This window comes from Sorex araneus, chromosome 1, assembly GCF_027595985.1.
Source record: "Sorex araneus isolate mSorAra2 chromosome 1, mSorAra2.pri, whole genome shotgun sequence".
Taxonomy (NCBI): Eukaryota; Metazoa; Chordata; class Mammalia; order Eulipotyphla; family Soricidae; genus Sorex; species Sorex araneus.
Genome location: NC_073302.1, coordinates 157,315,632 through 157,332,092, shown reverse-complemented (window position 1 = coordinate 157,332,092; position 16,461 = coordinate 157,315,632). Strand labels below are relative to the sequence as shown.

Sequence of the window (16,461 nt, the reverse complement as noted above, 5' to 3'; positions counted from 1 at the left end):
TGAGAAATCAAATAAGACCACTAAGATCAATGTGGATAATGGTAGTTAACCAGGGAGCCAAAGAAACAATGGGAAACAAACAAATGCAGTTTTAAAATTTCCTTTTTAACATATGATTCCCCTTAGACCAATAAAATTATTGAGATAAGGAGGGAAAAGAATATGATAAAAAAAAAAATGTGAATTATAATGGAGTCCTGATGCCAAAGCTATAGGACAGTGGGTAGGGCACTTGCCTTGCATGCACCTGTGCATCTCTAGCATCCTATATGGCTCCCTAAGCACCACCAGGATTCCTGAATGCAAAGCCAAGAGCAATCCTTCACACATGATCGTGTGAAGCCCCCAAACAAACAAATGGGAGTCCAGTAAATTTATTAAAATTACCATAACTTTTCTTCCCAATTTAAGTTGTAATTTTTTAAAGGGCAGGAACTATTATTTTGCCTTATGCTATTAGAATATAAGGCTGAATATTATTCACTGGCCAGTATTCTATAAATGTTTAGGTTATGATGAGATGATAATGATAATGAAAAAACAAATACACAAACGAAATGCAGCATTTAAGGGACTTGGTACCTGTTAAAAGTTAATGAACTGCCACTCCAGAAACTGAATGCTTCCTTTCCACTTTGGTAGCATTAATTGTGAGTGGAACAAAAAGAAGAGAAACCAAGCCTTGGAATGTCCCAACTAAGTCAGATAAGTCAACACTAGGTCCTCGCCTTTAGAAAATAAAGAAGTTTATCTTTGTCACAATCAAGTTTATTTTAAAAAAAAGATATATTCTTAATTACTGGAAGACCATGTAACATAAGACTCACCTTTACTAATAGTTTCATAGCAGACTACACATACTCTTGCTTCCTTTTCTAGATACTGCAGTTTACATTTCCTATTACAACAGACACCACAGAATACCTGTAAAATACAATATCAAATTTGGTTTTGTCATCAGCATAGTTATATATACTAAAGGTAGTGGGGAGGAGAAAGGAGACCTAAAATAGAAATAACCAAAATGCCCTACAATTTTCTAATTATATATTTTATCTAATAAGCACAATCATAATTATTAATATGATTGTATTAAGTTTCTGCAATGTAAAATCTTATCTCTCACAAGAATTTCTGTCAATGATTTCATTGGAAAAGAACAGAAATTTTACATTATTTCTTTTTGCTTTTTTTTGGGGTCACACCAGGCGATGCACAGGAGTTACTCTGGCTCTGCACTCAGAAATTACTCCTGGCGGTGCTCAGGGGACCATATGGGATGCTGGGAATTGAAGCCAGGTCGGCCTCGTGCAAGGCAAATGCCCTACCCGCTGTGCTATCGATTCAGCCCCAAGAACAAAAATTTTAAATGAATAAGCCTGTAATTTGGAAAGCTTTTTATGGCTTTTGAAACTAAAATAAAAAGAGGAACTGGAGTGATAGTACAGCGGGTAGGGCATTTGCCTTGCACACAGCTGACCCGGGTTCGATTCCCAGCATTTGATATGGTCGCCCAGCACCGCCAGGAGTGATTCCTAAGTGCAGAGCCAGAACTGCCCTGTGTGACTCAAAAAGCAAAAACAAATAAATAAATAAACAAAAACTGGGGGGGGGGGAAAGGCCAGAGCAATAGTTCAGTGGGTAAGGCACTGGCCCTTGCATCCCACAAGGTTCCCTGAGCACCACCAGTTGTAATCCCTAAATGCTGAGCCAGGAGTAACCTCTGAGCAGTGCCAAGTATGGACCAATCACATAAAAATAATAATAACAAAAAAAAAAACTCTTATAAAAAAATTACCTTTTATTTTCTAAAAGAAAGTAGGGTCTAAAGAGAAAGAAAAAAAAAGAAAGAAAGTAGGGTCTGTGCCAAGAAGTAATTTTGTAGTTTTGTTTTGTTTTCAGGTCACAACCATCAATGCTCAGGGGTTACTCCTAGCTCTGCACTCAGAAATTATGCCTGGCAGTACTTGAGGGGCCATGTGGGATGCTGGAGATCCAATCCAGGTCAGCCATGCACAACGCAAGTGCCCTATGCACTATACTATTGCTCCTGCCTCCCAATAAATTTTTTTTTAATGCTGAATTGAAAAAAAAAAGTAAATGTTGGGCGGAGAGGAGAGCATGTCTCCATGGTAAAGCGTACATGCCTTGTGTGTACGAGACTTGAGTGTGATTCCGAGCACTGGGGGATGGGGGTGGCATGGGTGGGGGATTGTTACCGCTACAGGTGATTACAACAGGACACAACTGAGGTTAACTTCCATCATGTTCTAAACATGAACATAATTATTCAACCCAATTATTTCCCTGGATTGACCACACCATACGCAGAATGTTTCTGATGTTAAAGTAAAAAGAGGAAACTGGCTAAATTTGGAACAAATCATGTTAATGTTAGAGAGTTAAGAACAGTAGGCTTAGATTTCACATAAAAAAAAATAGTAATTAATATTCTTAATTTCCAAGTATTAAATACTGTTCACAATGTGACATTTGGCCAACTCTCAAGCATTCTATGCTTTATGAATTCTGATGATGCTTAAACTGATTACATCTTTTATTCATCTAGTTTTAGCTCACATTTCATGTGAAATGTCTCAAAAGAATGAAAGAATTTAAAAAATTTTTTAAAACTTACTTTGCCACATGCTCGACAGTGGTGTCGTCGTTTGGTAAAAGTAAATTTGACTTGGCAGTTCATACAGTTTGGAGCTTCTGAATCTGGAACCCAAGAAGGTTGTTTCTGGCCCAAAACCAGACCTTCTTGGCAAGTCCTTGCAGGTAGAGACTCTTCATTCCCTGTTACCAATCTGGATCCACCTTCAAAGTTACCTTCTATATCAATGTAATTAGAGTTGAAGTTAACCGAAAGATCAGCTGTAGAATCGATAGTATTAGAGGTTGGTGTAACAGTATTTGCCATGGTAGGTTCACTTTCAGGCGTATTTGGAACATCTGGCTTACTTGATTCCTTTATACTCCTTGTTCTTGATGGAATGTTAAATAACTGCTTAGGTCTGGCCCCTCCAACATGATCAGATTGATTGTTGACATCAAAGACTGATACTTCATTTGTAACTTCAGATTTACTGCTAGATAAATTTTGTTCAACAAAAACTGTACTTTTTTTCCCTAAAGAAAGACCACCATTTTCTGTCACATTTTCTTTCTCAACTGTCTCACATATATTAATACAAGGACTTCCCCCAGTAGCTCCTGCTTCTGTATTAAAATATATATTATTATTGTTTCCTTCATCTAGGTCATTAATGTCTAGTTTATTCATTTGAGTTTTTGAGTCATTTATATTTTCTTCAAATGACTTTATGTTACTGGTCTGAAGATACTGTTCAGTCAGAAAGGCATCAAGTTCAGCATCACTAATTAGTGCGCCACTTTTCATGCCTTCATCAATATTAAAGTAATCTAAATCTTGTCCATCAATACTGCTTGAAAAAGTGAGACCTTCACAACAATCAGGAGGTTCTGGGGCACTAGCACCTAAAAGTTCCATTTCAGACTCTGCAGCTCTAGAAGTGGTATTGGGGTAATCTAAAGACCCAACCCTGATTACCTTCTCATCAGCACCAACCTTTCCTTCGTCCATCTTTTCAATTAATGGCTGAAGAACAATGTTATCACACTGTTCCTGTTTCAAAAGATCTGTCTCTTTCAACAGCCCACCACCCAGAACCACAGACTTCTGTGTGTCTTCATGCACAGTTGCTGTATTTTGCACACTATCTCTGAGTTCATTCTGTGGTAAACAATCATCATGTGCTTTACTTTCAACTAATGATTCACTACACAAAGACCCAGGTACTGGCAGACAGGACAATGAGGAACAGTTATCTTTACTTGAAATATGTGAAGTTGAAGAGGAATCTTGAATTACATCTTTAAGATCTAAATTCCTCGAGTCTTCTTTTGCTGACTGTTTTTCAAACATAGCAGTCCTGTTATCTTGAGAGGAGAAGTCAGGTAATTTGATATTTTCATCTCTTGAATTTGGATCACATAAATATAAATCTTCACCTTGTACAAGATTACAAGGTAATGCACTTGTGCTTCCTCCTTCTTTTAAACACTCAATGGGCTCCATGACTGTCCCATCTATTACTTCTTTTACCAAACAGTCATCAGCTTTTATTTCACATGTCTGGTTCATGGGCTGTAGATTGTCTTTGGCATCAAATTTTTTACAACTTTGTTGAGTAAAAGCAGATGGCAGGTTAAAATCAACCACTGACTCTAACTGATTAGAAATCAAAGATAAATTATCCCTTACATTGTCTTTTCCAGTGTCGTTACATGAATCTGAGAGTGCAACTTTTATACCCAAGTCTTTAATTGCACTGATTTGTCTATTCTGTAATTCAGAATCTGTATTATTTTTTTCCTCTTTGACAGCATTTTTATCATGGTCTACTGAAGAAATACTAAGAGTTTCTGAGACCGTAGATAGATCCATTCCAATCAAAGAATCTGAGCTAGACTTAAAATCATCTGGTAATTTTTTAATATCTTCTTCACTATTAGTTATATGAACTAAGTTACCCATGTCACTTATCAGATCACAGACAGGCTTACTACATCGCCCCATATATAAAGGCTGGATTTCATCTGAAGTGCCACTATCCACAGAAGAAAGGAGATCAAGTCCTGTTACATTTTTTTCATTCTGAATTGAAGTTAGTCCTTCAAATTTTTTTTCATTCGTCTTATCTGTTTCACGGCATGTTTCTGATGAGGTACAACTAATGCACTGTTGATCTTTCGGTAACACAGAAGTCAGTTTTAAGGAAATCAACTCTGAAGAAACTGAGCAGTGGTTAGAACCATATGCATTTTGTGCATGTTGAAGATAATCTTGTTCATCTAATAAGAACAGAGATACATGTTATTAACGTCACACAAAAGCAAAATATTCCAAAATATTAAGTCTTCAGGGGGTCATGACATAGTATAGTAGTTAGGGTGCATACTCAGTCACTGTGTGCCCCACCTTGGTTCAATACCTGGCACTGCATCCTACCAACACCAGCATCCCTGGATGCACTGTGGTCCTGGAGGCCCTCAAAAATCACTGGGGTGGGCTTGGAGTAAGAGCCAGGAATAAGCCCTGTACATCACCAGGCGTGACCGCTCCCACCCCCACACCCCCACAAAGGTAGCAACTTTCAAATTACTTTAATTTGCATGTGAAACATTAGCTTTTAATGTTTGAATATAGTTGCCATAAAGTGATAAATATCCCATTCAAAATAATTCAGTTGCACTATAAAAACCTGACTACGGAGGAGCTGAAAACAATATAATTTCTTTCCTCTGCGCTCAAATATCTAGACTTTATTCTAATATGAGGAAAATACCATCTCTCATCGTAATAAAATATCAATTTATGTAGAGCTCTCAAATAGTTTTTAGTTGGCATTGGTTAGCTTTAAAGACCTTTCTTTAGTCTAAAATTGAACTTGAAGAGAAACTTCTACTCTCCTTACTTCTAATTATACTTGTTCAATTCAACATAAAAATAACTAATATGCATTAGGGATATGGCTTAGAGGTAGAGTACATGTCTTGAGAGTTCCTGGATTTGATCCCTGGCATTGTAATAATAATAATATAATTAAATTAATGAACTCTTCTTTGAAGATAACCATATGACCAAAACTGAAATCAAATTTTGCTAACAGCACTTAATATTTGAGGTAATTAAATTACAAACATTTTAAAATTTTATTGGCAACAAAAATTAAAAACTTGGGGCTCTAGAGAAAGTATGGGGGTGGGCGCAGTGGTAAAGCACTGGCCTTGCATGTAGTCAAACCTGGTTTAATACCCAATATCATAAAGAATTTCCCAATCACTGCCAGAGGTTATTCCTGAGCATGGAGCAGGAGCACAGGAGCAGTCACTAAGCTCTGCCCCTCCACTAAAAATAATTAAATAATAACAAACCTGGATTCTGTTCAAAATCATCAAGGAGCTTGTCCAAGTCACTGACTGCTGCTTTAAAATAACTATCCATCCTACTTGTAGACTTTGTCAGAATTTACTTCTTATATACCTAGAAAATAAAGAGTATGAAGTTCATTTAAGTCCGTAACATAAATATTATATTATCAACTACATTCTGTGGAACATAGGAAATAAACACAAGTAACATGTAAGAGTACTGCTTTGAGGAACATATAATTTAGTTGGGGAAATTGACTCTACATAAACAAAATGACAAGCCAACTCTAATAACAAATGATACGTAAACAATTACATATTTCAAAACATCTAAATAACTCATGGTTAAAGAAGACTTTAAAAAAGAAAACTAAAAATGACAGGGCTCAGGGGATCGCTCAGTGGCTAGCCTGACCTGCTAACCTAAGGTTGTGATTCTGACCCCCACTGCCATCACATGTGCCACACATGATTCTAGCAGCTTTACTGTCTGTGCCTAGCAAATTTGCCTCCACGATCTCTAGCACCACAGTTTCTGACCATACTACAGTCAGGTATTTGTGAGCACAACAAAAAGGGGTGTGAGTCCTTGTAAACACCACTAATAATAGTGTGAACACCACAACCAAGAAATGCAACTCCTAGAGGGCGTATAGATGAGCACCACATAAGTACAACCAGAGAAAGAAATAAAAGGCACACCATTTTGAAAGAAGAAATAAAACTGCCTCCAATTACAATGACAAAATTTCCTATGTAAAAATTCCTGGGGGGGGGGATTGGAGGGATAGCACAGTGGGTAGGGCATTTACCTTGCATGCAGCCAACCCGGGTTCAAATCCCAGCACCCCATATGGTCCTCTGAGTACCACCAGGAATAATTCCTGAGTGCAAAGCCAGGAGTAACCCCCTGTGCATCGCCAGGTGTGACCCAAAAAGAAAAGAAAAAATTCCTCTGGGGGCGGATGAAGCTATACTACAGAAGGTAGGATGCTTGCTTTGCATGCAGCAGACCCGGGTTTGATCTCCGACATCGCATATGGTCTCCTGAGCCCTCATGAATGATCCCTGAGTGCAGAGACAGGATCCCTAAGCACTGCCTGGTGTGGCCTCTCAAAGCCCAAAGAACAAACATAACATTTTAGGGGTGGGGTTGTGAAGTTGAGCCACACACAGCAATGCTCAGGAATCACTCCTGGTTGGCTCAGGAGACCATATGGGGTGCCAGAGATAAAACCTGGGTTGACTACGTACACAGCAAATGCCATACCTGCTGTGCTACTACTCCTGCCCCCATTTCTTTAATTTTTTTAAAATTAAAATTCCCTTGGGGGTATGGTACCACCAACAGGTCAACCTGTACCTGCGGGGTGAGTGCTTCAGGGGCCTGACTGTACCTTCAGGCATCCTGACGCCCCAAAACTGCCGCTGTGCCTATGGCCGGACATCAACAACTTGGGACCAAATTTAGCAATAAATTAAATGGCCAAAAGTTAGGTATGTGGGAGCCATACCCACAAACCACCCGGCTCAGCTATACAAGCTCATTTATTGGCCTTATTTCAGAGACCCATAGAAAAATATCAAAAGAAAAAAAAAAGAGAGAGAAGAAAAAGAAAAATATCAAAAGAGATCAAAAGCCAGAGACACAAAAGCGAGTTCCAGAAGACAACACAGAGCCAGATATCTTTCTGGGCCCCATACCAAGCCAATTTCACCAGGGCACCCCAGATGGAGCAGGTGCACTCTGCTGACCTACTCCAGATGGAATCCTGGAGACCAAGAGCTTCCACAAGCAAGGCCCAGGTATGCAGGTTCCAGGATTAAATCTCCATGCCGCACGGCGGCAAAGGCACTGGGCTGTCACTCCTGGGCTCCCTGCTGGCTCATAGGTCTACCCTCACAATGTGCCTCCAGGCGCCATCTTGGCACACCAACAGCCCTGGTTCAGAGACCCTCAATTGAAGCCCAAAAAGGATTAGTGCCCTACTGACATGTCTCTAGAACCCAACCACCTAGCAACCTAAGATTCCAGAAGAGTGCAGCCGTGGCACCCATGATATTCAAAATGAGCAACTGATAATAAATGATCTAGAAATCTGTCCCTGGCAGGCAGGCTTGAATAGTGGTAGAAAGATTCAAGCAAAACATAATGCCCCAAAGTAGAGAGAGAGTATTGGGGAAATTGCCTGCCATGGAGGCAAGCTGAGGACTGGAAAGGTGGGGAGGCGGGGGATATACTGGGGACACTGGTGGTGGAAAGTGTGCACTGGTGGAGGTGGGTGTTTGATCACTGTAGGGCTGAATCTCAACATGAAGGCTTTTTAACTGTATCTCACAGTGATTCAATTAAAAAAAAAGTAACGGGGAGTTCATGCTCAATTCAATCAACTTAATCAAAGCTGAATAAATAGCAATATTCCTATATATAAAGTCCTCCAAAAGTGCCCCCCAAATACAAAAAGGAGCATGACTGATAGCAAGAATACAACATTAACATATTCCAGAGGCATTCCTATACTTTTACAAAGAATAATTGGAATTTGAATTTTTTAAAATAACACTTATAATAGCACTTCAAAAAGTAGTGATTTTAACCTGAGTTAAAATCTAACAAAATAAATACAGAATCCACATGGAAGAATTATAAAATGTTGATACACATTCAAAGATATAAACAAATGAAGATAAATACTGTATTCTTGATAAGAATACTGTTAAGATGTCAATTCTTCCTAACCTGATTTCTAGACTCACTACAATCCCAATCAAAATCTCCGCAAGCTAGTTGGTAGGCACCAGAAACTAATTCTAAAGTGTATATTAAAAGAATCTAGCTTAATTATCACAAGACTGAATAAGAAGAATGAATTTGGAAGACTCGTAACCTACCTGATTTTGTGACTGATCAAGGCTATAGCAATCAAGGAAACATAATCTTGGCAACAGAATAAATATATGATCAGCAGAATTGAATAAACAGCCCAGAAACAAATCCACACAAATACGTCAACTTATCTTTGACAAAGGGACAAAAATAACTAAAGAATAAGTATACTATGGGGGTCAGATAGTAAAGCAGGCAGAGCTCTTGCCTTAAAAGCGGCTAACCTGAGTTTGGTTCCCAGTACCCCTTATGTCACAATCACAATATTAACTTGACTGTGGGGCATAGTATTTGCAAAACATACCCTATAAGGAGATGAGTATTTAAAATCTACAATAGAGTTTTAACATTCAATAATCAGAAAACAATCTAGTTTAAAAAGTGGATTTCTGAACAGACATCTCAACAAAAAAGATACAAGTGATATACATTTGAAAAAAAAAAAAAGGTTAACATCACTAGTCTTTAGAGAACAGCAGACTAGGACCATGAGAAACCACTGCATATTAACCACAACAGTTAAAATTTTACAAAAACTGACAATACCACATGTTGCAAGGATGCTAAGTAGGAGCTCTCTGGTTGGAGTGCAAAATGGTACAGTTAACTTTGGAAAGCAGTCAAAGCAATCTCTTACAAAATATAATCTTTCCCTATGATCCAATAATCCTCCTAGTAGGTTTACTCAGCTGATTTAAAGATTTGTGTTCACATAAGAACTGAGATACGAATATTTATAAGAGTTTCATTTACAACTGCCAAGATATGGATGTATTAAAGATGTCTGTCAATCAATGAGTGGGTAGCTCCAGCTAATGGAGTAATATTCAGCAATATAAAGAAAAAAAGCTATAAAAACTATGGATGCAGCTTTGCAGTGCAACACTTGATTACTTGATTTGCACTGAGGTCTGCATTTGATCCCAGAACTACCAAAAAGAAAAAAAAAACTATCAAGCCACGAAAACATTAATGCATCTTAAATATATGTTATTACTAAGTAACAAGAAAGTACTTCTAATAAAATACAGACTATGAGTGCATATGACATTCTGAAAAAGTTAAAATTACAGACAAATAAACAGAAGTGACTGCCTGTGATTTGAGAGACAGAAGTTAAAGAGGTAAAGTTCTTTAGTGTGGCAAAGATAATCTGTATGCTACCATCATGGTAAATAACATATTTAAGTATACTTACACCATAAGATTTTATAACATAAAAAATAAACCTTAATATCTGCAAATTATTTTAATTACTTAGATCAGGTTATTTCAGAATAGAATACAGAATGCAAAGAGTATAAATGCACTTACAAATTTACAGAACCACTTTGCTGAAACGGATACAGAAATAGTGTTACCTTTGGAAATGAGCTATGTGTATAAGACTCAAGGCAAAAGAAACATAAGCATTTTACTTCTTGATAAGTTTGTTTCCCAGGGATACTCACAAAAAATTTTGAAACCACCCTCATGCATATTGGAACCGAAATTAAGTAAACTGATGCCTGATAATGGGATGAAAGCTTTTTACTTTGTGGGGAAGGTTAAAGATCAGTGTTATCCCAAGTGTCTGATACCACCTCTGCCTTCCACCTCCATTGGAATAATGGAGGGAAAAGCTAGCAGCCTCGGGTAAATAAAATTGGCAGGCACTTTTTTGTTTGTTCACTGGAAAAAGATTTTCAGAGGGTCAAAAAAAAATTTTTTTTTTCTAGACAAGAGAGTGGTAAGAGAAAGTAAACCGAGAATCTCTCTTGTCATGGAAAAAGAAAGGGGAGTGAGGCTGCTGCAATAGTACAACCGGTAGGGCACTTACCTTGCAGGCAACAGACCCAATCCCTGGCATCTCATATGGTCCCCTAGCACCACCAGAAGTAATTCCAGAGTGCAGAGTCAGGTGTAACCCCTGAGCATCGCTGAGTGTAGCCCCCAAAATATAAATAAATAAATTAAAATGAATGTTTTTTTAAAAAAAGTAAGAGGAGTAACCTAAACCCATGCTCTAATGGATCTATAGGTGAAAATATCAGAAAATTAGAGAGTCAACTGAATAAGATTATATATTAAAATAAAAATAAGTCCAGAAAGAGGGCCAGGAATACAGTTCAGCAGCAGAATACTTGCTTTGTATGTATGAGGTGCTGGGTTTGTTACCAGACACAAGAAAGAAAGAAGGAAAGAAGGAAAGAAAGAAAGAAAGAAAGAAAGAAAGAAAGAAAGAAAGAAAGAAAGAAAGAAAGAAAGAAAGAAAGAAAGAAAGAAAGAAAGAAAGAAAGAAAGAAAGAAAGAAAGAGAAAGAAGGAAAGAAGGAAAGAAAGAAAGAAAGAGAGAGAGAAAGAAAGAAAGAAAGTAGAAAGAAAAAAGTGGTGAGAAAGAAAAAGGAAATAAATTACCAAGAAAGGAAGAAAGAAAGAAAGAAAGAAAGTAGAAAGAAAAAAGTGGTGAGAAAGAAAAAGGAAATAAATTACCAAGAAAGGAAGAAAGAAAGAAAGAAAGAAAGAAAGAAAGAAAGAAAGAAAGAAAGAAAGAAAGAAAGAAAGAAAGAAAGAAAGAAAGAAAGAAAGAAAGGAAGGGTAGAAAGAAAAAAGTGGTGAGAAAGAAAAAGGAAATAAATTACCAAGAAAGAAAGAAAGAAAGAAAAAAGTGGTGAGAAAGAAAAAGGAAATAAATTACCAAGTAAAATACTCCAGAACTGAAGAATAAGATTTCAAGGTGCAAGCAAGGGCTCACTGAGTTAAAAAACACATAAAGAAACTTCCCAGCCATTCACTGTGTAATTTCAGAACAGCTGACTGGTTTAACCCTTTTTCATTCTGTCCTCAGAAAACCAATCACAACTTTCTTCTTACTAACACTACTCACACCATCTGGCTCACTTTTCTTTTCTAAAGCACTAACTTTACAATGTTTGGACGCTGTGTGTTTCTCTGTTGTTTACCATCTAAAACAACTCATCTTTCACAAAGTTAAGCTATATTAAAGGCAGAGATCTTAAATTTCTGTTCACCCAAATAGTCAAAAGTTTCTCACTAGTATTTGTCTTATAACATATGCTTAATACATATTTATGAATAAACAAGTTTCCAGGGAGAAATAACCGGTCCATACAAAAGACTTTTATATTTGGTATTAGTCTTCTGAGTATCAATTCCAGAAGCTAGAAAATGATGAAACCAAATCTCTAAAATTCTAAATGTACATTATTTACTACTTAAATTCCTAATTCAGTTATCAATCAAGTACAAACCACAAAAATATCTTTAGGCATACAAGAACCACCCAATTTGCCTTCCATCCCTCTCTCTTAAGAAGTTACTAATACATGCACTATACCAACAAAGAGAACATAAAAAAAATTGAAATACCTAGTAGTGGATATAATAAAACAGATTTTGAAGTAAGTGTCATATCACTTTCTTTTTTGTTTTTGGCACCCCACCCATCTATGCTCATGATTTACTCCTGGTTCTGAACTCAGGGATAATTCCTGGTAGGACTTGAGGGACCATATGTGGCGCTGAGAACAAACCCAGGTAGGTTATATACAAAGCAAGCACTCTATCTGCTATATTCTCTCCATCTTCTTTAAAAAACAAGCAAACAAACAAATAAAAAATGCATTGGTTTTATAAATTAGAAAAGACAAAAATAGTTTTGCAACCTTTCTAAAATAAATGGCAACCTGTGCGTCAGGGATATGGTTCAAAGGGCTGGAGCACGTTTTACATATGAGAACCCTAGGATCAACCCTTGGCAGCACATGTTCCACCAAAGATCACTGGCAGTGATCATATTCTTCAAATATCACAGTGTAAGTATTTTTACAATATAAAAAAATTTTAATGCTCTGGAAAAATACAAGACATTGTATTATATACAATGCAGTATGAACAGAGAACTAATAAAGATTATGAAAACAGGTCAAATGAACTATCAAAGTAACTGAATAAGAACATATACTACTGGCTGCCTACTACACACAAACATGCTATGTTTAATAATAAAAATATTTATATAGGTAAGGGTATGATTTAAAAAAAAAGCACCTCAAATGCTGATGATGGAAAGCAAACTGGTACATCCTAACAGGAAAACAAAAGTATGAGATTCTCAAAAAGATTCCTAACATCTGCCCTGGTATTTTGCTTGTTTGTGGGCCACATCTGGTGCTCAGGGCTTACTCCTGATTCTCCCAGATCACTCCTGGTGGGGTTCGGGGTTGATCCAGCATTTTTAATTTAAGAAAATAACCAAAACAACTGAAAATATGAAAAGATATTTCACCAAATCATTAATTTAAACAACCTAGACACTATCATTATGACAAAATACGAAATTCTGTGGCATCAAAAGTAGTGTTTATGTCCCTCAAGGAATATATAAAATGTACAGGGCGAAAGTGAGAGTATAGCAGTTAACGCACATGTCTTTCAGGCAGCAGGATAGGGTTCAATCACCAAAACAGATATGGTCCCACCACCTCTGCCAGGAGTGATGATTCCCAGAACAGAGCCAGCTTGAGTCCCACAGAGTGTGGCCCAAAACCCAAAACAAAAATAAGAAAAAAAAAAGATCCTAGCACTTATACATAAAACACTCAATGTAAAACATGTATACAGCACAATGTTACAAAGAATCCAATCACACAAATACATGAAAGGTTAAATCACCTTTCTCAAACTGTGGTCTGAGGACCTGCAAAGTCCCCCAAAGATTTTGGGGTTGGCTATATTCTGCCTTTTCCAAATATCTAAATGTAGATTTTCTAAATATGTTTCACCAGAATGAACGGAGAAACAAATACAAGAATCCAACAGTCTCTCATAAATTAGTTAGACATTAAACTTTAAAAAAAAAAGGGGGGGCAGAAAACACAGGGGTTAAGGCACTTGCCCTGCATGAAGCAGACCCATGTGATGTCCATTTGATGCACATGGTCGCCCCACAAAGAACCAGGAGTAGCTGTCCAAACCTCCTGATGAGGCTCAAATCCCCACCACTCCGAAGCTCCCAAAGCAGAAAAACAATGTCACTTTTCTCGCTCAATTTTTTTAAAAATATATTTTTATTCAAATATTTTAAATGCTTAATATACTATGGATTTACTGATATTTTAATTTAAAACTTCAAAAAGTTTTCTGAATTTTAATTACTAAAATAGCTAATATGCAGAATTACAAAGTATTCTTTTCGTTTTCAAGAATTTAGATTTGTTTTGGGGCTGGAGAGATAGTGCAGTGGATAGGGTGCTTGCCTTGCATGAAAGCCCCAGCCTGTGGGCAAAGAGCCAGAAATAACCCCTGAGCACCGCCAGGAATGCCTCACCTCCGGGGGGGAGGGGGGATTTAGTTTTGTTTGGGGGCCAGACAGTGCAGTACTCAGGGCTAATTCATGGCTCTGCACTCTAGGACCACACTTTAGGGGCCAGGGATTGAACCCAGCTCAGCAGCATGCAAGGCAAGCACCCTACCCACTGTCCTACTACTTCAGTTCAAGTTCAGGTTCTCAATAATTTAAAAAAAAAATTTTATGTTTTTGGTCACACTTAAAGATGCTCAAGGTTTACTTCTGGCGGTGCCTGGGGGGACTGTCTCGAGTTCAGGGCACTAAATCTGGGTCCACTGTGTGTGAGGCAAGTGCCCTACCCATTGTACTATCTCTCCAGCCCCATCAACAATTTTTAAGTGTGAAAAGGGCTTCTGAGAGACAACTGGGTTAAATTAACTGTGATCTATAATTATGTATGGGGTTGATAAATAAGCTTCATCTGTATGTAAATGTTTAAAATATGTATCTTGTTCATGTATTTCTCATATCAAAACTTAGTTATGCTTATGAAGTTTATTAGTAAAATATTGTTTGGCTTTTCGGTCATACCACAGCACTCAGGGATCGGAAAAGAGGTTGGGTGTATGTAAAGTGAGGGCTTAATCCCAATCTCTCTGGCTCTATATTTATGAAGTTTTAAAAAACAAGTACTGGGGCTGGAGCAATAGCACAGCGGGTAGGGCGTTTGCCTTGCACGCGGCCGACCCGGATTCGATTCCCAGCATCCCATATGGTCCCCTGAGCACCGTCAGGGGTGATTGCTGAGTGCAGAGCCAGGAGTAACCCCTGTGCATAGCCGGGTGTGACCCCCCCCCCCAAAAAAAAACAAGCACTTAAAACATAACTTTTTTGCAAGAAAGCTAGCCATCTAAATGTATTATATGAAATCTCATCTTAAGAAAATGCCACAGAAAACACAACGTGTGAAAATTAAAATATTTACTGTGGTCAACTACATTTAAATGGTGAATATAGCTATTTTTTTCCCTTCAGTCTTGAATATATTTTAATTTTTAAAATACAAAACATGCGGCTTAGTATCTGGGAAAGGAAGGGGGGGAGGTGAAAAATATCAAGAGTTCTACGTGATCAATCCATTAAACTTCTGCCAAACCAAGGAGGGGGGGGAACCTTCAATACATCAAGAAATCGGACTCGAGCCACAAACTGCCTATTTTGTCCGCAGAAAACGATCGATTAACCGAATATGTGAGTTAGTATCCTTAAAGAGTCCAACTAAGAACACCCGAAGTGCTGGAGAGAGAAGTTAACAATCTGCAATCACGGTGTTTCAAATCAGTTCACTGTAAAAAATAAAAGAAGAAGAAGAAAAAGAAGAAGAAGACAATCTGAAGAAGAAAGAAAAAAAGAAAGTTGGGCCATCTCCGAGCTTGCGGCGAAGGGAGCGAGCCCACGGCGGCACCGCAGCATCCGTCCGTGCGGGGAAGGGTCCGGTCGCGCCGCGGCTCCGACGCCCGCCCCCACCAGGGCCCTCCCCGCGCCGCACCCACCGGCCGAGCCCCGCGCTCCGGGCGGCCCGGGAAGGGGGTTGGCGCGGTGGGAGCCGGCGACGAGCCGCCGAGCGGACCCTCCCGGCTCGGCCGAAGGGACGTGAGGCGTGAGCGTGTCGGTTCCGGGGCCAGCTCGGCTCGGGGGGGTTTGGGGAACTCGGCTCAGCCCCGGGGCCGGCGCCCACACCCGGGTCACGGGTCCAGCAGCCACCCCGCCCCCTCGGCGAGGGCACCCGGGACGAGTCGCGGTCCAGGCGCCCCAGCAGGGCGGGGGGCGGCTCTTACCTCCCCACACCCCTGCGGAGTTCTCGGGGGCACTCGACAACGACGCCGCAGTGAAGGCTGAAGCGCGACCCAGGCCGAGCGTCCCGGGAGTGAGCGACGTCGGCGCGGGGTTAGCGCCCGGCCCCCCGCCCCTCGCGGCTCGGCGCTGGGCTGAGCGGCCGGCGCAGGCGCGCTCACGCCCGCTCCGAGTGGCCCTCGCGGCCTCCGCCGCTGCCGACGCGCCTGCGCGCTGCCTCGCGGGGTCGGCGCCCCGGGGCGCGGGGCTGTTTACCGGAAGTGCCGGAAAGGAGGCGCTGAGGGGCCGGCGGACGCGGCGAGGCGGCCGCAGCTCGGGCTTGTCACTTGCACAGCCGCCAGAGCCGGGATCGCGAGGCCAGTCGGCGCCAGACCGTGTCCGGCTTCCTCTGCGCTTCGCCGACCTAGACGCAGCTGCCCCGCCCCCCGCCGCCAGCCACGCTGCCCACCCGGCCACCTCCCCGCCCTGCTGGC

The 16,461-nt window shown here is 39.8% G+C and overlaps 1 protein-coding gene across 1 annotated transcript in view; it reads right to left on the bottom strand.

Annotated features, from left to right (window-relative positions):
* Window positions 1-16,109, bottom strand: part of ZFYVE16 (zinc finger FYVE-type containing 16) — a 56,601-nt gene extending 40,492 nt beyond the window's left edge. Inside the window, exons 1-4 of the mRNA XM_055138381.1 lie at window positions 15,973-16,109; window positions 5,962-6,070; window positions 2,639-4,878; window positions 828-924 (exon numbers count right to left, since the gene is read on the bottom strand). Of these exons, the coding sequence (XP_054994356.1) occupies window positions 828-924; window positions 2,639-4,878; window positions 5,962-6,031 (2,407 nt within the window). The 5' untranslated portion in view covers window positions 6,032-6,070; window positions 15,973-16,109. The remainder of the gene's footprint in view (window positions 1-827; window positions 925-2,638; window positions 4,879-5,961; window positions 6,071-15,972) is intronic.
* Between the last annotated feature and the right edge of the window lie 352 nt (window positions 16,110-16,461).